The 26,811-nt window shown below is 42.9% G+C and overlaps 1 protein-coding gene across 1 annotated transcript in view; it reads right to left on the bottom strand.

The window, feature by feature from the left end:
• fbxl7.L (F-box and leucine-rich repeat protein 7 L homeolog) overlaps window positions 1–26,811 on the bottom strand; it is a 326,638-nt gene that overhangs the window by 190,047 nt on the left and 109,780 nt on the right. The window contains exon 2 of the mRNA XM_018267692.2: window positions 3,189–3,278. Coding sequence (XP_018123181.2) covers window positions 3,189–3,278 — 90 coding nt within the window. The remainder of the gene's footprint in view (window positions 1–3,188; window positions 3,279–26,811) is intronic.

Raw genomic sequence — 26,811 nt, 5'->3', positions numbered from 1 at the left:
AAATCGTTCCACCCACAAGTGGTGCAGGCTAAAAGTAATCACATTCTGGATGGGGGAAAAATTTGTACTTTGCAAAAAAGCTTTCAGATATTGCCCAGATTATAATGGTCATTATTAATGACTGCAAGCACAGTGGTGCTCCCACAGTCAGTTGCTTTATGCTCTCTGAACTTCTGTACCAATCAGTCCTCCCTGCCTCCCATTCCTATTTGCATTGAAAAATGCATTGATTGCTCTCAAAATTGCATCACTTTTTTTATCAAATTGCATTTGTGGTTGTAAATGACCCCTTGTATCACCAAGTAAGAAGAATTACAAAGTGGTGTTTTAATCGCCATTACCTGTAGCATAATGCCTCTAACTGTCCATATATTGTTTGTATGTGGTGTTTTAATCGCCATTACCTGTGGCATAATGCCTCTAACTGTCCCTATAATATTTGTAAGTCAGTTGACTGGGAAAAACACTTGTTGGCTTGATTCCCACGACTATTACTCAAAAACACGTCATGTCACTGTATGTCCATTTTAGCCTTTGTATTTGCCTAATAGAAACATTTGTAGGTGTATGTATAGTTATTCTTATTTTACTTTTACCTAGGGGCATATTTACTAAGCTCAAGTGAAGGATTCGAATGAAAAAAAACGTAGAATTTCTGAGGTTTTTTTTTAGGTACTTCGACCATCGAATAGGCTACTATGACCTTTGACTTTGATTCGAATGATTCCAACTTAAAATCGTTCGACTATTCGACCATTCGATAGTCGGAGTAATGTCTCTTTAAAAAATACTTCGACTAGATACTTCAGCAGTTTAAACCTACCGAGGTACAATGTTAGCCCATCACTTTTCTAACCTTTTTTTGATCGATTAAAATCGTTCGAATCGTTCGATCGAACTAAGAATTTGCACTAAATCATTCGAATTCGATAATTGAATTTGAAGAATTTAAATTCTAGGGTCGAATTCGAGGGTTTATTAACCCTCGATATTCGACCCTTGATAAATGTGCCCCCTAGTGTCTATAAAAGTGTTACTCACTTATCTTGCAGTTTAGCCTTGCTTGAGCTGGCATTATCTATGGTATTATGCTGGTAACAATCCTCTTAATCACTTTCTACAAGCCTCCTATTGTGATTGTGAGTGTTGACCTCATCTGGACTGCATGGCTAGCCAAATGTGGTTGAAATGTAACTTTCCATAGCAGGAAAGTTGCTTTTTAGATTTTTTCAAAACCTGTGCAGATATACAGTATACTGTACTATGCCACATAAGTATTTTCCTGTACTAAACACTGTTTTGCTGGAAAATTTGTGAATATTGGTGTTTTAAGAGCAGAACCTGAATAAAGTTAGACATTCATGAACTTGATCCATCAAGTATTTTAGCCTGCGATTTCTAATGTCCACAGAGAATACACACATGTAACCACTCTTTTTCCCTTACAGCAACCAATAACGAGGATTTGAGGGACTGCATAACGTCATAAGCACTCCATAAGGGAAATTATTAACCCATTCAATAGCCCTGCAAAATGCATTCAAGAAAGCTTATGTTTCCTTTTCTTATTATACAATGTCCTCTAGAGTATACTTGAGATTTTATCTGAAATTGTTTAGTCTTTATGTAAAATTCTTTGATGCAGTATAGGAAAACTGAGTTTACAAACTGCTAGGCTGTTGGCAGGGTCCTCTCATTCCTTCTGTCTGTGTCACCTTTGATTAATCCTTTATACTTACACTAGTGATAACAAAAAAATCTTATGCTGCATATATATAACAATAATTATAACACCATTGCTCTCTATGGTTCTTTTACTATTAAGAACAGAAAGAGAAGTTATAAAAATTAAATACTGGTGAAATCTTGACACAGCAATACCCCTTGCTTGTTTGAGACCCCACCCACAGGCAGTATACAGCACTGGCAGAGATAAAAGATCTTCAGGTAAAACTAGTCCTAGAACACACAGGTACAAATTTAAAGTTTCAGTCTCTGAGATGGGGATGAACTGTCTCTCCCAGACTAGCACTTAAACATTTTGACCCGACCATATTAACCTAAACTGTTCCACAATATTAGGTCCCTAGAATCACCAAAATATATCCACTATTAAAGGCCATTGGTCCTAACAACCACTCATTTTCTAATTGTAACCCCTGGAGTATACGGTTTGATTCTTTGTCTGTGCTTCCTGAGCACCCCATGCTGTCCCCTGAATTTCCATTATGGGGCAATTCAAACCTCCCCCCCTTACAGAGAATTATAGGTCATAGCCAAAGTGGAGTATCTGAAAGCTTGCAAACATTGTAAGGGATGGCAAATATAATACAAATCCAACAAACTGATATGAACAGAGCTGCCATGTACTTGTAATTGCCCTATGCTTCTACAGCAGAGAAGATCAACCCCAAGTATTCTTGTTTGCTTTTGAAACAACCCGCAGTTGCTCAGTTTAAAGGAAACTAGATAGCAAATTGTCAAGGGGCATCTAATGCACTATGAAGACCATTTCAATCTTGCATACATAGTATAGCAAAATAATTTATCAGATCTAAACTCAAATAAATATTGATAGTCTTGTGCCTACAGATTTCTTTAAACCCCAAAATAAACTGAGAATACCCTCTACTGTAATACTCTCTTAATTGATGCAAGCCAATGTATCTTTCTCCTAAATATGGGTGTCTCTGTGCCCTCATTTGACAATGCTTAATGAGCTGGATAATTGCAACTGAGATCTGTTGGTGTATATCTCATTTCTTTTTTTCATTTCTTTGTAGACAAACAGAGTATCTGCACTTCCTCCAGCAACTAGACCTATGTACCAAGTGGTCCAGCTGCTGCTGAAGTATGTTGTTAAGTTGTTAACCGTAAGCTATTGAATATAACACTTTCATACCATAAAATGTATCCCTATAACTAAGTTCTAAATATTTTTCACATCCAAAATGATAAATTGTGGAAAAAAGTTAGGCAGATACAAAATGTCTACCAGTATAGATTAGATAGCTACTTTGAAGAAGGCCATAAGGAGTCAGATATTGTCTAAACTCCATACTTTTTTCCACAAAGTGTTTTATACATTGATTGATATATAAGCAATAGCATTGATTTGACAATGCAGACAGCAAGGCACAACTTCAGAGGCTGGCAAAAACATATAATCATGAGAAGCAGATGTGTACCTTCACTGGTAGCCACATTTTTCAGGGCTTTGGTAGGTGTGTGATCTGTACTTGAACTCAAGTCAGATGAGATGCTTGAGCTGCCTTTTCCTGAAAAAAAGCATAAATACATAGCATGAAATCATTCTTTAATATATTATTATTATGTTACAGGGAAGTTGCATTTCAACAGGCATTTCCTAAGGGAATACAAGGAAAAGTACATTTCTCCATCCAGTAGGATCAGAGAGGTCTCTCAAGGGCTAGGCGTAACTAAAGAACCTAATGTGCTTTAAAGAAATGATGATTCTAAATCTGTACATTTATTTTATTAACAGTATTTTATTAAACAAAGGTGATGTTGAATTCATTGTCTTTTTACATTTGAAAGCTGTCTGGCTCAATTGTTAATGTCACACAAATAGACAAAAATGTGAGTTCATTTTTTTATGCCTTCTGTGCTTTTGCCCATATTGATGCATTGTGAAGGCTATGTGCAAAACCTTAGGTAATCATGTTACTAATCGCCTTCATATATACCATATATAATAGCTTTACATGCTGCCGCATATCAGCTCTATTTAGCGGCTGCACATTTTAGGATCTGTTTATGTACTAAGATTGATACATTGCACTACTAATCAGTACTTCTAGAAAGAGTTCACTTGAACAGGAAGTTCTAATCTTTACTCTGTATACATTATTACATGTCACTATGATTGTTTTGTCAACATTGTACATTATTGCAGTTTTACTGACTACTCCTCAGTTTCTGTACATGCGATGTTGTTTTCTGTCACATTTTGTGTTTGCAAACTGTTTTTTGTATATTTCACACACTTTATTATTGTTTTTACGTTTTCTTTTGAGCCATTATATATATTATATATATAGTCAATTTGTTGAACCGGCACTCACCATTAATCAATCTAATCCCGGGTGCTTCTTCAAAAGGGAGCATAAAGATACAGTTAAGAGCACTCACGGGTGTAGTGAAAAAAGGCTTTTTATTGGAGTGTTACAATCTACCCCACATCAACGCGTTTCGGTTCCCTCTGAACCGTCGTCAGGATGCACACAGAAGTCATCACATGATCAATAAATACAAGCATCAACCAATCAGTGAACAGTGTTAATTAAATATTCATGCCAGTGAGTGTGTTCTGCATTAACGTGTCAGCATCAATTACAATAGTCACAATCAAAAATCAGAATACATGAATAAAAGGTAATATTTAAAAATGTGTAAAAAATAATGAAAAAGGATAAACCGCATTAAAAAGCATTAAACATAGTGAACCATCAACTCTTTTAGAGACATGTAAAAAATGTGCAAATAACAAATTGCCAAACAGGATTCTCAAGGATGTCCATGTAATAAAACTCCAGTCATGGAAAATTTATAAAAAGGGTTAGTAGGCCGAGAGTAGCAACATTTAATGGTGTATTCTTACTCAATTAATAGCACCACCTCCCAAGCCTGGTAAAAATCTACTAGCCTGATGACCTATTCATATCCATGTATATACCCACGGTTCCGTAATTGTTAAATATCAAGATGCTAGGGCTACTTATTCATTGTTGTTGCATCTACAAGTCACAACCACTATATCGAACTGCACCATTCAAGTAAAATTATGCTGCCTATATATATCCCAGACATTCAACTGTCAAAGGAGCATATTAAACCATTATTTAATTAGTGCCTATGTTGTTAATATTGTTTATTCGACTCCTTGAGACCCAGTTTTAACGTGCAATGTATATAGATGTCAAAATTTCAAAAACAGTATACTGATGTATCACCAATCCCATTGCTCACTTGTCGTGTAGAACATTCCCCTACCTATATCCCAAAGTGAATCAGGAAAAAATTCGTACTACCCCCATTCCCAAGGGAGTGTAGTACTGATTAAAATTAAAAAAAATCTGAAAAAAATCTGAAAATCTGAAAAAAGAACGGACGGACAAGTATTATTTTTATACAAAGCAGGCCAGTGAATACATCTCGTTGAGGCCCCTCGGAGCCACTGTGTCCAAAGTCCGAATCCACTTGGCCTCTCTTTGAAGTAATAATCTCCCCCTGTCACCTCCACATTTAAGTGGAGGGACATGATCAATTAGTATGCATCGAATAGAGGGGAGCGAGTGCCCAAAACTTGCACAATGTCTCGCAAGTGGGGTGTCCGCTTTACCAGAAATAAGAGCAGTGCGTATGGTGGATCTGTGGTTGTTCATGCGGATCCGAATAGTTGTGGTACATTTCCCAATATAATACAAACCGCAGGGGCAGATGATGCAATATACCACATATTCAGAAAGACAGGTTAATCTATGTCGTATTTCAAATCTCCTGCCGCTGTGTGGATGGGCAAAGTGAGATCCAGTTAGAAGAAACCCGCATGTAATACATCCACTGCACCTGAAACATCCCATCTTATTGAATTTCAGCCAAGGCTGTGGCAGAGTTGTTGTCCGCATAATGTGTAAATCTGTAACCATCAGTATATCACGTAGAGCTCGACCTTTACGATAGGCACACCTCGGCGGTTTCACTTTGGTAAAAGGTAAGTTATTATCTAATTGTAATATAGGCCAATTCTTTCTGATAGCTGTACAGATGTGTTTGCTTACAGGCGAAAAATTAGAAACAAAAGTCAAAGTGTTTTCCTTGTTTGGTTCTCCTGAAATTGCTTTAAATGTGCCTGTACTCTCTGTACTCTATATATATATAATGCATCAGGGAGCTCTATCAGATTTACATCTAACCATGGGCTCCATATTTGTTCAAATTTGTCTGGGCATCCCCGAGCCATGTAAGTAAGTTTTATAGAAGGGAGGATTTTGTTGATTAGGTTCACCCATTGGGTAAAAGTGGGAGTGGTGGTACGCATCCAGTTCATTACCACCAGTTTTTTTAGCTCCTGCACCAGGCCCAGCAGGCAGGTCTCTGGAGAGTGCATGTTATTTCCGGCCAAGTATCTCATCACTTCCCTCCAGAGGCTATATATTGGGGGGCATTGCCTCTGGCATCTCTGGCACCTGGGTTTTGACACTCTTCACATTTTTTGAAGCTTTATTGGGGGGATATACAACTGGTGGACAAATTTGAACTGTATTAACATATTCCACAGAGAAATGAGATCTCCACAGAGCGAGTCAGTGACCTCCTCCCACAGCTCCTCTCTGAGGGCTGGGATTGCCTGTTGCCAGCGCCTCTAGACTCTGGCAAATGGTAGTGGCATTGCACCGATGAGTACCTGGTAAAATCTGGATGTCAGCTTTGCCCGCATTGGGTCATGCAATATTAGCTCCATTGGAGCGGTGTTGTATGCCACCTCCAAGGTGGAGAGCTGGGCTTTAAAGGCGTGGCAGAATTGGAGGTATCTATAGAGCTGTAATTTTGGCTCATTAAGTTCTATCTTAAGTTGTCGATGATTGGGAAATTTGAGACCCCTTACTGGCCAGTAAGCAAAATCTTGCAGGGATTTCAGATGGGGTAAATTAGAGTTCCTCCAAAGTGGCAAGGGGGAAATTATAGACGGCATGTGACCATTATACAGTAAGTACATACAATCTTCCATGATCTAAATGGCACGGACATGGTGGTTGGGTAGTCCACCTGTATGGCATGTTCTTAATTAAGTCTAAGGAGCCCAGCCAGGAGTAGCAATCACTATGAAACCAGCTATGTATGTGGTGGAGTTGGCTAGCCAGAAAATAGAAGCGTAGGTTGGGTAGGGCCAAACCACCTTTATCAGGCAGGGATGTCCAGGTTATGCGTGGGGACTTGTTAGCCCACAGAAGGGGAGTAGGATGGAGTTCACCTTACGGAAGTGGCACTCAGAGATCCACACTGGGGAGTTATGCAATTTGTACAATAATTTAGGCAGGTAGATCATTTTGTACAGATTGATTCTGCCCCAGAGGGTGATGGACAGTGGTAGCATTCCTAAATTGGTCAATGATTGGGTCAAGGTTATCTGGGATATATGAGTCAAAGTCTAGGGAGATGATAATGCCCAGGTATTTGAACTTGGTAACCCATTTAAGCCCCTGGGTGAAAGGTGGGTGGACAGGCATGTGGTCAATGGGAAATATTACAGACTTGGACTTATTTACAGCGAGTCCAGAGTAAGTACCAAATCTCTCAATAATTGTGACGGCCTCTTGCAAGGAGGACCTCGGATTCTCCAGGAAAAGGAGCAAGTCATCTGCATAGAGTGCAAGTTTATCCTCCAGTGCGCCATACTCAAATTCCACCACTGCCGGAGCCTGTCGGAAGTAAGTGGCCAGGGGCTCAATAGCTACTGCAAACGGCAGAGGGGGTAATGGGCAGCCTTGCCTGGTACCCCTGGAGAGAGGGAAGGGGGAGGATAGGCTACCGTTGACTTTAATGCATGCAATGGGCTTAAGATATAACAATTGCACCCATTTGAGGACACCTGGGCCACAGCCAAACCTCCTCAACACCGCTCACTGTGTTAACAGTTGATTGGCAATCTTACAATGCAGTACTATGTACCTGCCATAAAAATCAGTTTGAACCCCTATGCAATCAACAAACGACTGTTTATAAACTAAGGTCTATTGGGCTTAATGAAGTCGTTTGCACATAAATAGGAAACTGGCTACAGGATCGGGTACAGAGGGTGGTTGTTAATGGTACATTCTCTACTTGGAGTAAGGTTCTTAGTGGGGTCCCTCATGGCTCGGCATTGGGTCCACTTTTATTTAACACAGATGACACAAAACTGTCCAGCCCAATTAATTCCACCCAGGATGCAGCATCCTTGCAACACGATCTTGACAAACTGGAAATCTGGTCAGCTAAGTGGCAAATTAGATTCAATGTTGATAAATGTAAAGTCATGCACCTGAGATGTAAAAATATCCAAGCCACTTATGCCCTTAATGGGACTGCACTAGGCAAATCCATTATGGAAAAGTACCTTGGATTCCTTGTAGATGATAAACTTGGCTTTAGCAAGCAATGTCAGTCAGCAGCATCAAGGGCAAATAAGATCTTGAGCTATATTAAAAGGGGCATTGATTCAAGGCAGGAAGGGGGCATTCTTACACTGTATAGAGCACTGGTAAGGCCCCATCTAGAATATGCCGTACAGTTTTGGTCTCCATCACTCAAACAGAACATTATTGTATTAGAGAGGGTACAGAGAAGGGCAACTAAGCTGGTAAAAGGTATGGGAAATCTTAGCTATGAGGAAAGACTGACCTAATTGGGGATGTTCAAGCTGGAGAAGATGCACTAAAGTGGTGATATGATAACTATGTATAAATATATAAGGGGATCATTTAATAATCTCTCTAATGTTTTATTTACCAGTAGGTCCTTCCAGCTGACACGAGGTCACCCATTCCGATTAGAAGAAAAGAGGTTCCGCCTAAATATTCGGAAGGGGTTTTTTACAGTGAGAGCTGTGAAGATGTGGAATTCTCTCCCTGAATCAGTTGTACAGGCTGATACATTAGATAGCTTTAAGAAGGGGTTGGATGGCTTTTTAGCAAGTAAGGGAATACAGGGTTATGGGAAATAGCTCATAGTCCAAGTTATTCCAGGGACTAGTCCGATTGCCATTTTGGAGTCAGGAAGGAATTTTTCCCCCTCTAAGGCAAATTGGAGAGGCTTCAGATGGGTTTTTTGCCTTCCTCTGGATCAACTGGCAGATAGGTAGTTAATAAAAAAAAAAAAAAAAGGTTGAACTCGATGGGCATGTGTCTTTTTTCAACCTTACTTACTATGTTACTATGTTACTATGTATATGGTGGAGAGGATCTCCTTCTGCGGTCCACAAAAGTCTTATGCACTAGAGCACTTTTTTCAAGATTAGATTTGGTTGCAGCCCAAATAGCAGACATATGGGCCGCGTGATCATCAGCGGCTGGGACATCAGATAGTAGAATGTCCTGTGGGAATGCTTGCGGATGCTGACCATACACCGACAGGAAAGGAGGTCTTCCAGTGGAATTGTGACTAGCATTGTTATGAGCGAATTCCGCTCACGGGAGGAGGTCGGACCAATCATCTTGACAGAGGGAGACATGATTCCTTCGGAATTGCTCAAGAGCTTGGTTCACTCGTTCCACTGCCCCATTCGTTTGAGGGTGATAGGCAGAAGAGAATTGGAGAGAGATACCCAAAGCTTTGCATAAGGAGCACCAGAACCTGGATACAAACTGGGATCCTCTGTCAGAGACTATTTCCGTTGGAAAGCCATGTAGCCGGAAAATATACTGGATGAAGAGCTGGGACAGTTTCACCGTGGAGGGAAGTTTTTGCAGGGGAAAGAAATGGGCCATTTTGCTAAAGCGGTCAGTAACCTCCCAGATCACAGTGTTCCCTCTTGAGGGTGGTAACTGTACAATAAAGTCCATTGCTAAGTGAGTCCATGGACGAGAGGGAATGGGTAAAGGTTGCAATAACCCGCTAGGGCGAGTATGGCTAGCCTTGGAAGTGGCACAAATGGTACAGACAGCAACAAAGTCTTTGATGTCTTTATGGATAGTCGGCCACCAGATTAAATGTCGTAACAACTCAAGAGTCTTTTCAGGACCAGGATGTCCAGCTTGCCTGGAACAATGAGTCTGTTGTAACATGGGCAGGCGAAGCTCATAGAGCACAAATGCCATCCGAATGGGAGTATCAGGAGGAGCAGAAGACTGGCCAGCCAAGATTTGCTCAGCAAATTGAGGAAACAGAGATGCAATAAACTTGGCAAGAGGAATAATTGGTTCTTGCCTCTCAGGAAAACGATCCACCGGAGTGAAACTTCAGGATAGAGCATCAGCTTAAATCAGGACAAAGTTGAAGTGAGAAAGGAAGAGAGCCCATCTTGCCTGTCGGGGATTCAATCTCTTGAGAGATTGTATGAACTCTAAGTTCTTATGGTCAGTATAGATCGTGACTGGAATCGAAGAACCTTCAAGGTGTTGACGCCACTCCTTGAGAGCAAGCTTGACAGCCAAGAGTTCACAATTCCCCACATCGTAATTCTACTCTGCAGGAGAGAACTTTTTGGCGAAATAAGCACAAGGGTGTAGTTCTCCATCGGCAGGATGTCTTTGGGACAGAATAGCGCCAGCTCCGACTTCAGAAGCATCCACCTCAATGAAAAAGGGTAACTCCAGATCTGGATGACGGAGGACTGAGGCAGAAGTGAAAGCATCTTTCAGGGACTGACAGGGGCCACGAGTTGGGCTTACCCCCTTTCAGGATGAGGGCAAGGATAGGTGCAATGCGAGAGGAGAACCTCTTAATAAACTGTCGATAATAATTGGCGAATCCAATGAATCTCTGAATAGCCTTGGTACCCAATGGAAGAGGCCACTCCTGAATTGCGGACACTTTTACGGGATCGATCTGGAAACCCTCTGAAGAGATTATGTAGCCCAGAAAAGGGATCTTGGACACTTCAAAAAAACATTTCTCCAGCTTGGCAAAGAGAGAGTTCTTCCTCAGACAAGAGAGTACTTCCTTTACCCGGGAGCGATGGCTTTCTAGGTCCTTGATCAGGAAGATCAGGATGTCATCTAGGTACACAACCACAGATTTTCCCAAGAGAACCCGGAAGATGTCGTTCACAAATTCCTGGAAGACGGCGGGGGCATTACAGAGGCCAAAGAGCGTCACAAGATATTCATAGTGCCCATCTCGAGTGTTGAAGGCCGTCTTCCATTAGTCACCCTCACGAATGCGGATGAGGTTGTAGGCCCCGCATAGATCCAACTTAGTGAAGATCTTAGCCCCTTTCAGTTGGTCAAAAAGTTCTGTAATCAGAGGCAAGGGGTACCGATTCTTAACAGTAATTTTATTAAGTCCTCGGTAATCTATACAGGGACGTAGACCACCATCCTTCTTCTCCACAAAGAAGAAACCAGCCCCTGCGGGAGAGGTAGAGGGACGAATAAACCCCCGCTGGAGATTTTCTTGGATATAGTCTTTCATGGCGGTAGTCTCTGCTGGGGAGCGTGGATAAGTGCGACCTCTAGGGGGAATGGTTCCCGGAAGGAAATCAACTGGTCAGTCATAGTGTCGATGAGGGGGAAGGAACTCTGCAGACTTTTTACAGAAGACATCAGAGAATTCCTTGTAGAAGGAGGGCAGCATCTTCAAATCTGTCGTAGAGATATTCACCCTCTGGAGGGGTTTAGCAGGAAGACAGTGCTGTTAACAGAATGGACCAATCAATGGTGGGGTTATGCAAGCGCAGCCAGGGAAGACCCAAGACGACAGGAACAGAAGGGCAGGAAATAATCAGGAACGATAACTTTTCTTTATGTACCTGCACAGGTAACTCCCCGATCGTCATGCAGATAAACTCGAACGTTAGAGGCTTGTTGTCAATAGCAGTGACCCGAAGGGGAGTAGACAATGGATATAAGGGAACATCCATATACTTGGCAAAGAGAGCGTCCATAAAATTCCCGGCAGCCCCAGAGTCGATGAAAGCAGAGCCGATAATCGTCTTAGTGGCCAAACGAATCTGTAAAGGCAGAAGAAACCTGTGAGAGTTCTCTTGAGATTGAGAAGTAACGCCCCTTACATGCGTCACCCTGGATTTACCTTGGGGGATAGAACGCTTAGGCTTCACAGGACAGGTATTGGCAAACTGAGATTGTCCACCACAGTACAGACATAGACCAGCCATCCATCTACAGAGTCTTTCTTGCTCGGAGAGACAAGCTCTTCCGACTTGCATTGGCTCCTCCGGAGGAGTAGTGGAAGACTGCTGGGACGGTGCAGGCAACAGAGGTCTTTGAAAGCGTGGGGCCAGTGTAGGCTGGAATCTCTTACTGCACTCCTCATCAACTTGGTGCTCTCTAAGACGAGTATCCACTTTAACAGTAAGAGCAATTAAATCCTCCAGAGAATCAGGAAGTTCCCTGGAAACCAGGTCATCTTTCAGTCTCATTGACAACCCTTGGTAGAATACAGCCTTGTATGCCTCTTCATTCCAGGAGGTCTCAGCCATTAAAGTTCTAAAGTCAATAGCGTAATCACTAGCACTGCGATTTCCCTGTCGGAGTTGCAGGAGCCGAGAAGAGGCATTAGTGACCCGTCCTGGGGCATCAAACACAGTGCGAAAAGCTTGTAGGAATGCTTTGACATCAAAGGTCAATGGAGAATTCTTCTCCCAGAGAGATGTTGCCCACCGGTTTGCCCTCTAAACGAGACATCACATATCCCACCTTGGCACGTTCACTGGGGTAGTGCTCGTATTGGATCTGGCACTGCGTAGCAAAACCTCTGCAGGCGCGTGGATCCCCATTTTAACGAGGCGGAGGTGGGATGTGCTGCTCCCCAGCTGGCGAGGCAGCAGGAGGAACAGCAACTGTGGGAGGATTGCCAGCAACTGGATACACTGGAGGCATACGAGAGAGGAGAGTATCGAGTACTTGCCCAATGCGGAACTGCTGAGCTTCATAATCTTTCATGTGGGACGCCGAAGTGCTCGTCCGACATCAGGCGTAGCTTCCTCACTGAGGTCCATGGCCCAAGTATAATGTCAGGGGGCCTATTGGCTCCCAGCGGGGGAGTCAGGACCAAGGAGGAAGCATTTAGGGACAAAGTTCCGGTTCAGAGTACAGGCAAGGGTTAAGGCAAAATCGGGGTCAAAGTCCAGGCAGGAATTGTAATGGAAACCGATTGTCTTTTCGCCCTCGGATTGGTCGCCGGCGTCGGAATGGGCGCCGGGCTGGCGTCAGTGCGTCAGCGTCCGCGTCATGACGTCAGTGCGTCCAAATTGGCGCCAAACCCAGGCCTATTTAAAGCAGCTTCAGACTCTCATCAATGCCCAATTATAGGTTTTCGCTTGCTGATTCCTGGGTGTGTTTATCGTTGTTTATCTTGTGTACCGACCTTGCCTGAACTCTCGTCTTTGAACCTCGTCTGCCTGAACTGATTCTACTGCCTGATTACGACTATTCTACTGCCTACTCCTTCTGTACTGCGAACTCGGACTTTGTTACCTCCTCCTTGGTCCTTACTACCTCGGGGCCCTCGGGCCTTACATTATAATTGGGCCATGGACCCTACTGAGGAGCCTCATGTTCCTACAGATGTCGGCAGAGCCGTTTGTGGTTTGGCTTCTCGCATGCAGACCTACGAAGCCCAGCAAACCCACTTCGGCCAGGCTCTAGAAGCAATCCTGGAGAAATTGTCTGCCTTGTCTCCAGTGGCACCAGTTCGTCCACCGGTCCCAGCTACTCCACTCCAGATTTCCGAACCTCGCATCCCTGCACCTCCTCTGTACAGCGGTGATCGGGAATCATGCCGTGGTTTCATCAATCAGTGTGAGATCCAGTTCACCCTGCTTCCAGGTCAGTTTGTCTCGGAGCGAGCGAAGGTGGGCTATATCATCACCCGCCTGCAAGGGAAAGCTCTGGAGTGGGCTTCTCCCCTCTGGGAGAAGGAGGATCCGGTCATTGACGATGCCAAGGCCTTCATCCGTGACCTTCGCACGGTGTTCGACGCACCAGGTCGTTCTGCTTCAGCTTCTGCTCGCTTGTTCCAGTTACAGCAAGGCACTCGTACAGTTCCTGAGTATGCCATCGAATTCCGTACCCTAGTGGCTGAGACTTCGTGGAACAACGAAAGCTATCATGCTGCCTTCTATAATGGGCTGGCAATGCGCATTAAGGACGATCTGGTGTCCCGTGAAATGCCTCCACTCTGGGAAGATCTCGTGGCTTTGGCAGTGAAAGTGGATACCCAGCAGAGGGAGCATCAAGTTGATCGAGAGCGGGCAAGGAAATTCCAGAGATTTCAACCAGTACTGGCTCCTCGCTTTCAGAGACCATTTCTTTCCAGTTTGGCTCCTTCTTCACCCTCTCCTTCTTCTCCTGCGGCTCCTGCAATTCCTTCTCCTGCGGCTGAAGAGCCGATGCAGATAGGACGGGCTCGCCTTTCCGAACAGGAGAAGCTTCGGAGAAGGGCTGCTGGTCTTTGCCTTTATTGTGGGGGAAAGGCCCACTTCGCCTATGAATGCCCTGTGAAGCCGGGAAACGCCAACACCTAGGTATGTTTGGGGAGACTTACCTGGGTGGAATTGGTCCTTCTCCCCATCCTTCTACTCTACGTTTCCTTCTTCCTGTGCAGATCCGGTTTGGAACCCAAAAGATTTCTTCCCAAGCCTTCCTCGATTCTGGTGCAGCAGGGAATTTCATGGACAAAGATTTTGCCGAGAAACATTCCATTCCTCTTCAACCCTTGGCTGTTCCCCTGCGAGTTCTTGCCATTGATGATCGTCCATTATCTTCTGCTATTATTTCACAGTCTACCCTGGAACTTTCTTTTACTGTGGGAACGATGCATCTAGAAAGACTGTCTTTTCTCTTAATTGACTGCCCTTCAACTCCCATTGTACTTGGTCTGCCCTGGCTGAGTATTCACAATCCAGTCATTGATTGGTCTTCTGCCCAGATCTCCCGCTGGAGTCATTTTTGTCAACAGAACTGTCTGCCTGTCAAATCTCTTATTAAAGTTTCTTCTGTGACCCCGAATTCTTCTTTACCTCCAGTTTACCAAGCCTTTTCAGATGTTTTCAACAAGAAGTCTGCTGAAACCTTACCTCCTCATCGTTCCTATGATTGTCCTATTGAACTGCTTCCTGGATCCATGCCTCCTAGGGGCCGCACCTACCCGCTTTCCCCTTCTGAAACTTCTTCTATGAAGGAATACATCCAGGAAAACCTCCAAAGGGGGTTCATTCGTCCATCTTCCTCTCCGGCCGGGGCTGGATTCTTCTTTGTGGAAAAAAAAGACGGCGGTTTGCGGCCCTGCATTGACTACAGGGGTTTAAACAAAGTTACGGTGAAAAATCGTTACCCTCTTCCTCTCATCACTGAATTGTTCGACCAACTCAAGGGTGCAAGCCTCTTCACCAAACTAGATCTGCGTGGGGCCTACAATCTTATCCGGATCAGAGAAGGAGACGAATGGAAGACCGCATTCAATACTCGTGACGGGCATTATCAGTACTTGGTCATGCCCTTCGGCCTTTGCAATGCTCCTGCGGTCTTTCAAGAATTCGTTAATGATATCTTCCGGGATCTGTTGGGGCAATATGTGGTCGTTTATTTGGACGATATTCTTATTTTTTCTAAAAACCTCCAAGAACATCGTCATCAGGTTCAAGAAGTTCTTTCCTGTCTTCGAAAAAACCATCCGTTTGCCAAGTTGGAGAAATGTTCCTTTGAAGTATCAACCATTTCTTTCCTAGGATACATCATTTCCCAACAAGGCTTCAAGATGGATCCAGCCAAGGTTTCGGCAATTCAAGATTGGCCTCTTCCAACCAGTGTCAAGGCTGTTCAAAGATTCATCGGCTTTGCTAACTATTATAGACAGTTCATTAAAGGTTTTTCGTCTAAGATTGCTCCAATCCTTGCTCTTATACGTAAAGGGGGTAAACCTCAGCATTGGTCTCCGCTAGCCTTGGAAGCTTTCAAGACTCTTAAAGAATCCTTTTCATCTGCCCCAATCCTTAGGCACCCTGAACCTCTCCAACCTTTCTTCATCGAAGTAGATGCCTCGGATATTGGAGCAGGAGCAATATTATCTCAAAGATCCTCTTCTGATGGTAAATTGCATCCGTGTGCCTTCTTTTCCAAGAAATTTTCCTCCTCCGAAAGAAATTATGACGTAGGGAACCGTGAATTACTGGCTGTCAAACTTGCTCTAGAAGAGTGGAGACACTTACTTGAAGGATCATCGGTCCCTGTAACCATCTTCACCGACCACAAAAACCTAGAGTATATCCAGACCCTTAAGCGCCTCAATCCTCGACAAGCCAGATGGGCACTGTTCTTCTCACGTTTTAACTTCATCTTAACTTTTCGTCCTGGTTCAAGAAACAAGAAAGCGGATGCTCTTTCCCGAAGTTTTACCCCCGAAAACCCCATCTCTGAAGACCCAGAATCCATTGTGCCTCCTACAAAGATCATTGCCACCCTGTTTCCTTCCCTTGCCTCTCATCTTTTGTCCATTCAAGCTTCTGCTCCTGTGGAAACTCCTGTAGGCGTAGCCTTTGTTCCTCCTGAGCTTCGTCATTCCATTCTGGTCCAATCTCACAGCTCGAAGCAGGCCGGTCATCCTGGAATTAAAAAAACAACTGAACTTTTATCTCGTCTCGTCTGGTGGCCTTCTTTAAGAAAAGATGTTAAAGACTTTGTTTCCTCCTGCTCCACTTGTGCTGTATCCAAATCTGGACATTCTCCTCCCAAAGGCCTACTTTTACCTTTGCCTGTTCCTTCCCGCCCTTGGACCCATTTGGCAATGGATTTCATCGTGGATCTTCCTGCTTCCTCCGGCTACACTGTCATCTGGGTGGTGATTGACTGATTTAGTAAGATGGCACACTTTATTCCTCTTCGGAAACTTCCTTCAGCTCCAGAACTTTCTTCTTTATTCATTAAACACATTTTTCGTCTCCATGGTTTTCCTGCTGAGATTGTCTCTGACCGTGGATCCCAATTTATTTCTAAGTTTTGGAGGTCTCTTTGTAAAGCCCTTAATATTTCCCTTCAGTTTTCTTCTTCATATCATCCCCAGTCTAATGGAGCGGCAGAAAGAGTTAACCAGGCTCTTGAACAGTTCCTCCGATGTCATGTATCCTATCCCTGTGTCAGGATGATTGGGCTGACCTCCTTCCTTGGGCCGAATTTGCACATAACAACGCCTTGCACTCTTCTTCTGAAAAGTCTCCTTTTTTTGTGTTTATGGTCTTAACCCCTTGGCTTTTCCTCAAGATTTCCTGCTCACAAATGTTCCTGCCGCCAACGATCAAGCCGCCCACATGTCGGCCATCTGGCAGGCTACTATTGTCAACTTAGAGAAGAGTTCCCTTGCACAGAAGAAGTTTGCTGACAAGAGGAGAGTTTCTTCCCCTCTGTATGTTCCCGGTGACAAGGTCTGGCTGTCTACTCGCAATATTCGCCTCAAAGTTCCTTCACCTAAACTTGGGCCCAAGTATATTGGTCCCTTCCCTATCTCCGAGATCATCAATCCTGTGGCTGTGCGGTTGCAACTTCCTCCTGAGATGCGGATCCCCAATGCTTTCCATGTTTCTTTGCTTAAACCTGCAGTTTCTTCTTCTTCCTCCCCAGCTCCTGTCATTGTAGATGGGCATCAAGAATTCGAAGTAAAGAAGATTTTGGACTCTCGGATTTCTAGAGGCACCCTTCAGTAACTCATTGAATGGAAGGGATTCGGTCCTGAGGAGTGCTCGTGGGTAAGAAGCTCCGATGTCCATGCTCCTCTCTTGGTCCAAAGGTTTCATCGACAGTTCCCTTCCAGCCCAGGTGGTCCTGAGGCCCCCCCTAAGGAGGGGGATACTGTAATGGAAACCGATTGTCTTCGCCAAGATGGCGTCCAAGATGGCGGCCTCCTGGATCCTGCTGGTCGCAGCACTATGACATCAGCGTCTTTTCGCCCTCGGATTGGTCGCCGGCGTCGGAACGGGCGCCGGCGTCAGGACGCTGGCGTCAGTGCGTCAGCGTCCGCGTCATGACGTCAGCGCGTCCAAATTGGCGCCAAACCCAGGCCTATTTAAAGCAGCTTCAGACTCTCCTCAATGCCCAATTATAGGTTTTCGCTTGCTGATTCCTGGGTGTGTTTATCGTTGTTTATCTTGTGTACCGACCTTGCCTGAACTCTCGTCTTTGAACCTCGTCTGCCTGAACTGATTCTACTGCCTGATTACGACTATTCTACTGCCTACTCCTTCTGTACTGCGAACTCGGACTTTGTTACCTCCTCCTTGGTCCTTACTACCTCGGGGCCCTCGGGCCTTACAGGAATACAGAAGGCAGGCAGCACAGGTTCGAGAAGATAGTTTTCAGGCAGGAGTAAAAGTTCTAATAAACTGTTACAAATAACCAAAAGCACCCAGGAACAAAGTACCAACTTGATACAAATTTATACTTGGGCAGTGATTAGGTGTACTGGGTGCTCTTTTATTACGAAATTGGCTCTGGAACAGCGCCCAACGTCAGACGTGGCACGCTGATGTCATTGTGCCGCTACCCACGTGGCGGCCATGGGTGCCGCCATTTTGGGAGTGATGCCGGAGGGAAGGGATGCGCCACCCGGAGCTCCGGGCGGCCTTCGTGACATAGATAATGTAGGAAGGTAATTATTCACAGGTGTATGTTTGTTAGCTGGGGCTTAAAAGCTCCCTGCTTTCTCACTAGTGCTCCTAAGCTAAGGGAAAATGCTCAATGGTCTTACTACTCAGTCACATTGGTTGCTGGGGGACTTGATTTTATATGCACTACAAACTTAGAATGCTCACAAATAGTGTAGGACAATGAGGGGCATTGAAGTGGCACGTGAGCTTACATATTTTGGCCAAAGTGTGATGTATTTGTGGTACTAGCACTTAATTTTTTGTAATAATTATTTTTAAAGGCAAACCATGTGCTGCCAATTTTTCTCTCTTTGAGGTAACCCCTAGAATGCCCACTCATGGAGTCCTCTGACTTTCAAAAAGGACTGGTATAAGTGTGACTGATTTTCATTGAAGAAATTAAGTAGGGATGCACCGAATCCAGGATTCGGTTCGGGATTCAGCCAGGATATGGCCGATTCCTTGTGCCTGGCTGAACCAAATCTGAATCCTAATTTGCATATGTAAATTAGGGGCGGGTATTGAAATCACATGACTTTTTATCAAAAAAGAAGAATTTTTTCTACTTTCCTGCCCCTAATTTGCATAAGAAAATTAGGACTCAGATTTGGTTCGGCCGAATCACCAAAGATTCAAATAGTGGATTAGTGGATTCGGTGCATCCCTAAAATTAAGTATATCACGAACCCCATTACCCAAATTAATATATATGCTGAGTGAGAGAAAAGTTGAGACTAGAAATGAAATGCATTAGCCTTGTAACAGTTATGATCCATGCCTACAAAATTATCTACCATAGCTGCAAATTTTCAATATCTACTCTCTCCTTTATGTCAGTGGCACAGGAAGCTCCTGGCTGCTATAGCTGCTTACAGTGTATGCACAGGGTTCAACTATTTAGGCATGGATCTTAAATGTTTTAAGACTTCCTGTGGTTCAAGTGTGTTTTTTTGAATCAGGCTGCTGACTGGAATAAAGCAACTTAAAGCAAACAAATCAACTGAAAAGGATAAGTATTTATTAACTGCTATTTTATATTAAGGTTTATATTTAACTACTGTGGTTTTATTTTTTAAAGGTTTTTTTTCTGTCTTGGGTGCTAAACAACAAAGTTTGGTGTGTTAGTGTGCTTACAGCAAGTTTGTCACAACCTGCTTTACTTTGCAGTTAGTTTTCCCTCCGTTTGAGGGGGTGAGGTTTGAGTTGCACCTGAACAGACTGTATAAATAGAACCCCTGGGACTCCAGTGGAGCTTCTCTTAAGTGGGTGATCTGTAAGTGGGTGATCTGTAAGTGGAGTTATAAACACCGGAGTTAAGTGGGTGATCTGTAAGTGGAGTTATAAACACCGGAGTTAAGTGGGTGATCTGTAAGTGGAGTTATAAACATCGGAGTTTAAAACTAAAGGAGGTTCAAACTAGGTCAAAACCTTGTTCTAAACCATCATTTTTATTTATTTATTTTTATTTTTTCCTGTTTTGATCTGTAACTGGGATAATGAGTGCTAGCAAGATTGAAGGTCTGACTCAGTGCACAGTCTGCCATATGTATGCAGATTTGGAACAACCTCTGTGGTGGTTGTGAGCAAATTGCCACTTTGGAGGCTCAAGTTAGAGCACTAGAGCAACAAATTGCAACACTGCGGTCGAATGACAATCTTGAAAGGAGTCTTTTGCTCACTGAGCAGGACCTAGCGGGGTCAGATAGTTTGGGGGGGAACAGAACAGCAGCAGGATGTTGAGGCGGCTAGCTGGGTGACAGTTAGAAAATCTAAGGTGGGCAAAAGGAAAATGGAGGCTGATCCGGAGATTATACATCGCAACAAATTTGCCAGATTGTGTGAAGATGATGGGAGTATGAACTCTGGATTGGCAATTCTAGATGGGGCTGATCTCTCTAACAGCCGGGAGACCAGTTTCTCTAGTAGTGGTGGGGAGGAGAGTAGAGTCAGGCCTAAGTAGATTGTGGTTGTAGGGGACTCAAATATTAGGAAAGTGGATAGGGTAATTTGTCGTCCAGATCACTACAACCGAACAGTTTGCTGTCTACCTGGTGCCAGGGTTTGGCATGTGGTTGATCGGATAGACAAATTATTGGGTGGGGCTGGATGACCCAGCTGTCTTAGTGCATATCGGTACTAATGACAAAATAAATGGTAGATGGAACACCTTAAAGAGTGATTTTAGGGATCTAGGCTCTAAGATCAAGGAAAGGTCTTCCAATGTCATCTTTTCTGAAATTTTGCCCGTGCCACGTGCAAGTTTAGGAAAACAGCGGGAGCTTAGGGAGCTAAATGCGTGGCTCAAGTCTTGGCGCAGGAAGGAAGGGTTTGGGTTCCTAGAGCACTGGGCTGATTTTTCGTTGGGGTACAACCTATACAGTCGTGACGGTTTGCACCTCAATGGAAGGGGGTCCGCGGTGCTGGGGGAAAGAATGGCTAAGAGGTTGGAGGAGTGTTTAAACTAGGCAAGGGGGGGGGGTGAGATAAAGAATTATGGGGAAGCTAGGGTAGACGGGGCAGTGGGGTTAGTAAGGGGTCATGGGGGAGGAGTGAGGGGGGCATACAGTTTACCAGCTAAGGAGGTCCCTCTGTTACAAGGAAAACAGAATAATTCTAACTTTACATATAATTCTCCACTAAGTAATGCAAATTTCAAAAGTAAAAGTAGTAACCTCCGCTGTATGCTGGTAAATGCACAGAGTTTGTCAGGTAAAATGGGAGACCTAGAATTAATTGCATGCTCTAAAAATTATGATATAATTGGTATCACTGAGACCTGGTGGGATGAAACATGTGACTGGATTGTGAATTTAAATGGTTACACCCTTTTTAGGAGGGACAGAGGGATTAATAAGGGTGGAGGAGTGTGTTTGTATGTAAAGCCTGAATTAAAGCCATGCGCTAAAGAAATAACAATAGCTTGCACTGGTGAGGGTGTAGAATCACTCTGGGTAGAGATTTTGACTGGGCAAAAGGTAACAAAAAGAATTATCATTGGTGTATGCTATAAACCACCTCGTATAAGTGTCGAGTATGAAGCCCAGCTACTCTTGCAGATACAAGCGGCTTCACAGCTGGGTCAAGTTGTTGCTATGGGTGACTTCAATTATCCAGACATTGACTGGGGTAATGGGGTTGCTAAGACAGAAAAAGCTAGTAGGTTTGTAAATATGCTGAATGACAACTTTTTATTCCAGCTCGTTCAAGAACCGACTAGGAATAACTCTCTTTTGGACCTTGTAATAACTAACAATACTGAACTCATCTCTAACATTTGTGTCGGTGAGCATTTAGGGAATAGTGATCATAACATGGTCTCCTTTGAGATTCTGTTGCAGAAGCAATTCTATAAGGGAGTAACTAAAACACTAAATTTCACACGTGCAAACTTTGACAGTATAAGGGCATCTCTGCAACATATTAAGTGGGAAATGCTTTTCACAGGGTTAAACACAGAACAAAAATGGGAAGTCTTTAAAATGATGCTTAATAAATATACTTGTCAGTATATTCCACTTGTAAGCAAGGAACGTCGTTGCAAAGCAAAACCTTTTTGGTTCAATAGAAGCGTTGGTGTTGAGGTCGGTAAGAAAAGACGTGCTTTTAAAGCTTTCAAGTTAGCTGGTACAGCCGAAACATTTATAAGGTACAAGGAGGCCAATAAATCATGCAAACAAGCTATAAGGCAAGCTAAAATTTATATAGAAAAGGATATTGCAGCAAGCAGTAAAAAAAAACAAAATTATTTTTTAAATATGTTAATAGTAACAAAATGAAGCAGGAAGGGGTGGGATCCCAGCTGGTTGATGAAAACAAAATAAAAGCGCAGATTCTGAACTCATATTTTTCATCTGTCTACACAAATGAGGTTCACACAACTAATGATGCATGGTTCACACATGAGGAAATTCAAAAGAGACTAGAACATGTTAAGATTAACAAAGGTCCGGGGCCAGATCGTATTCATCCCAGGGTAATTAGCGAGCTTAGCTCTGTGATTGCCAAACCTCTTTACTTAATTTTTCAGGATTCATTGAGATCTGGCATAGTGCCGAGAGACTGGCGAATTGCTAATGTGGTGCCTCTATTCAAAAAAGGATCCCGTTCTCAGCCTCAAAACTATAGGCCAGTTAGTCTGATGTCAGTGATAGGAAAGCTTTTCAAAGGGTTAATAAAGGATAAGATACTGGACTTCATAGCAAATCATAATACTATGGTTTTATGCGTAATAGATCTTGCCAGACTAACTTAATTTCTTTTTATGAGAAGGTAAGTAGAGACCTCGATTCTGGGATGGCAGTGGATCTGATTTACTTAGACTTTGCTAAAGCATTTGATACAGTGCCACACAAAAGGTTACTGGTTAAATTAAGGAATGTTGGCCTGGAACATAGTATTTGTACCTGGATAAAGAACTGGCTAAAAGATAGACTATAAAGAGTGGTGGAAAATGGAACATTTTCTAATTGGACCAGTGTTCTTAGTGGAGTACTGCAGGGCTCTGTACTAGGTCCCTTGCTTTTCAACTTGTTTATTAATGACCTGGAGGTGGGCATTGAAAGTACTGTTTCTATTTTTGCAGATGATACTAAATTGTGCAGAACTATAGGTTGCATGCAGGATGCTGCCACTTTGCAGAGTGATTTGTCTAAATTGGAAAACTGGGCAGCAAACTGGTTCAATGTTGATAAATGCAAGGTTATGCACTTTGGCAAAAATAATATAAATGCAAGTTATACACTAAATGGCAGTGTGTTGGGAGTTTCCTTAAATGAGAAGGATCTAGGGGTCTTTGAAGATACCACGTTGTCTAATTCTGGGCAGTGTCATTCTGTGGCTACTAAAGCAAATAAAGTTCTGTCTTGCATAAAAAAGGGCATTAATTCAAGAGATGAAAACATAATTATGCCTCTTTATAGGTCCCTGGTAAGGCCTCATCGGGAGTATGCAGTGCAGTTTTGGACTCCAGTCCTTAAGAGGGATATAAATGAGCTGGAGAGAGTGCAGAGACGTGCAACTAAGTTGGTTAGAGGGACGAAAGACTTAAATTATGTAGGTAGACTGTCAAGGTTGGGGTTGTTTTGTCTAGAAAAAAGGCGCTTGCGAGGGGACATGATTACACTTTACAAGTACATTAGAGGACATTATAGACAAATAGCAGGGGACCGTTTTACCCATAAAGTGGATCACCGTACCAGAGGCCACCTCTTTAGACTAGAAGAAAAGAACTTTCATTTGAAGCAACGTAGGGGGTTCTTCACAGTCAGGACAGTGAGGTTGTAGAATGCACTGCCGGGTGATGTTGTGATGGCTGATTCAGTTAATGCCTTTAAGAATGGCTTGGATGATTTTTTGGACAGACATAATATCAAAGGCTATTGTGATAATAAGCTCTATAGTTAGTATAGGTATGGGTATATAGAATTTAATTAAAAGTAGGGAGGGGTATGTGTATGGATGCTGGGTTTTCATTTGGAGGGGTTGAACTTGACGGACTTTGTCTTTTTTCAACCAAATTTAACTATGTAACTATGTAAGTTGGTAGAACATTTACATGTATAGAATACATGTAACACAATAAAAGTGCTGGTGTAAAAGTTCTGGCACTGCCCCCTTGGTATCCTGACTCAATTAATCGTATCTGTTTTGTAACTACACCACCAAGAAGAGTTTTGTTTAGTCTTGGTTATTCACATTTTACTGAACTGTTATTTAATGTGGTCCTTGTTTTCTACAAGGAAAGCACTGATTTGTCACTTGAAAAAGTATGAAATCAGAGGAATGTATACAGGAAATTTTCTTGGCCTGCAGTCAGTTAATCATTCTTTGTGGTTTCTCAAGTATGTCTGATCTTTATTATGCAGAAATACATAGTGGCTTTCCAAAAAGGTTGAATTGGAATTTAAAAAAAACGCACCTACCCATTTTATCTGCATATTAAACAGCGGTTTATCCAAATTCTCACCAACTTTTCGTTTTTTAATAGATTTTGAATGATCTGCCTACTTCTTATTACTTTTCCAACTTTCAAATTTGGGTCCCAAATTGACCCCAGCAGCACATAAACATTGGCTCAACGAGGCTACAATTTTATTCTTATTTTTTATTACGTATTTTCCTATTTAGACCTCTCCCACTGGTATTTATCAGCCCCCCCTCCATGTTTGGCCTCTAATTTATGCAGACCTTAGTGATTTTATATTTCTTTTCCTTTTAACACTGTGGCACCTATGGTTCTTAATAAAGAAATCAAATATTCCTTTTCATTCAAAGTAATGATGATATATGATTGTTATTTTTTATTGTAATATTGATATATTTTCATAATATTTTTCTTGTAATATTGGTACCTTGTGTTTATACTGTTTTTAATATGTTATATGCTTTACAGCACATGGGGCGCTTCTATAATGAGGCGGCCTGAGAATCTGGCCTCAGGCGGCAAAATTTGGGTCAATACAAGGGGCATTTAAGCCACTGTAATGGACTGCTATTGTGCGGTTAAGAGAAAACATTTTTTTTTCTTGCTGCTGCCCAGCCTGCCCTCACTTGTCCTGTGCGGTGTGTCACAAGCGTACCTGTGCATCTCTCCTTTGCTTCCTGCTTACGTGACGTCACCAGCTCCGCACATATCGTGTGATGACTTCTAGGGCTGGCTGGGTGTTTGGAACGAATCTGTTCTGGTGGTGGCTGCTGCGTCTAGGGTGCACACTCAGGGCAGGCATAGTTTATTCAGAAGTTCAGAATGGATCAGGTTCCGTATAGAACAAATATTTGGAATACTTATTTTATTCTAGTAGTACTGCATGCTATCTTTTTTTTTCACAAATGTTTTTTTTTATTAGTTTTCAAAAAGCATGTAAAATAGTTTGTGATAGAATTGCAATAAACAGAAAAGAAAAATAATATAAACAGTCAGTGTCAAGTACAGATTCCTATAACAAAAAGCAGAGATAACAATAATGATCCAAGGTTATGCCAAGTGATTGTAAAAGAGAGAATTGGGTAAGCATTCCCCGAATTGCAGATATTGAAAGCTACTCACGGTTAGATAATCCGAACACGGCAGGGTAGAGCAGTAGAGGCTTATAATTACGGCAGAGTAGTAGTAAATAATTGGTTAAGATGATGACTCCTGGGGGGTCCCCTTGTGGTCGAATGTTGTAAATTTCCCGCAGATCTGAACAGGTGGTCCGCCTCACAGACAAGATCAGTCCCCAGCAACAGCTCCCTTTCATACCACGTGGTGTTTTGAAAGGTTTGGATAGTAAGTGATTTCGTGAGTGGCGGAAGGGTGTTTATGTAAGTCATCCAAGTGTCAAAAAACAGTTATGTGTTTTTTTCTTTATGTGTTAGGGTTTCTATCCAATCTAGGTGGAAAATACATTGTAGTTTTTGTCGTACCAGAGAGAAAGGCGGAGGGATTCGAGATAGCCAAGTGTGTAGGATGGATTTCCTGGCTGCCGTCGCCAGTCTTTCTGCCAGGGCCCGCTCCGGCTTGGAGATGGGTAAGGTAGAGTGCAATTTGCTAAATATAGCCCATGAGGCAGTAAAGGGTAGCGTTTTACCAGACAGGTTTTCCCAATAGCTGGCGATCTCCTTCCAGAACTGCTGTATAAGTGGGCATGACCATAAGCAATGTATTAGGTCAGCTGTGGGTGTTTCGCATTTTAGGCAGTGATCTGAGTGTGCCGTACCTATGTGAAATCTCTTTAAAGGCGTCAGGTAAGTATGGTGTAGCAGTTGTATGGACATTTCCTGGTATATGCTAGCAGGTAAAATTTTCATCATGCGAGTGTGATATCGAAGGATGTCCACATTTTCAGCTTGTGGAATAATTGATTTCCATTTCGTAAAAGCCGTAGTGGCATTATCTGTATCGAGAGTTGTCCTAATTTGTTTGTAAATGTGTGCAGTAGATTTGATAGTATCACGTTTTGGCCATAGTGAATCAAGTAGGTTATTTTTGTCCCTATCCGTTAGTTTGGTCAGTCGTTGTGCAACAAAATGTAAGAGCTGAGTCAGTGAAAACTGATGGAGTTGCAAAAACGGGTAGTTTTGAAGCAAAGTTGAGATGGGTTGCAACGTGAAGGTAGGGGTGACGACGTCTTTAATATTTTGTAAGCCATTTGTCTGCCAAGCTTTAAAAATCAGACTGTTCAAGCCCGGGGGGAATCCCTTGTTACCAAGCCAGGTGAGGTTTATCGAATTGAAAGGGGATAGGTTTGCTTTCTTTCGAATAGAATGCCAGGTTTTATATGTGTGGATAAATAGGGGATGTTCCCGCATTTGCTTAGGGATTTCCTGCAGTGGCGTGTGTAGTAATGAATTAAGTGATATCCCCTCTGATAGGGCAGCGTCTAGAGATATTGTGGTGTATATGTTCCTGTGGTGGAGCCAGTCACCCGCATATCTAAGGAGAGCCGCATCGTTATATTCTAATATATTTGGGAGATTGAGTCCACCTTCATGTTTCTGGTGATGGAGTGTGGTAA

Source organism: Xenopus laevis, chromosome 6L, assembly GCF_017654675.1.
Source record: "Xenopus laevis strain J_2021 chromosome 6L, Xenopus_laevis_v10.1, whole genome shotgun sequence".
NCBI lineage: Eukaryota > Metazoa > Chordata > Amphibia > Anura > Pipidae > Xenopus > Xenopus laevis.
This window is presented reverse-complemented; position numbering and strand designations above follow the sequence as displayed.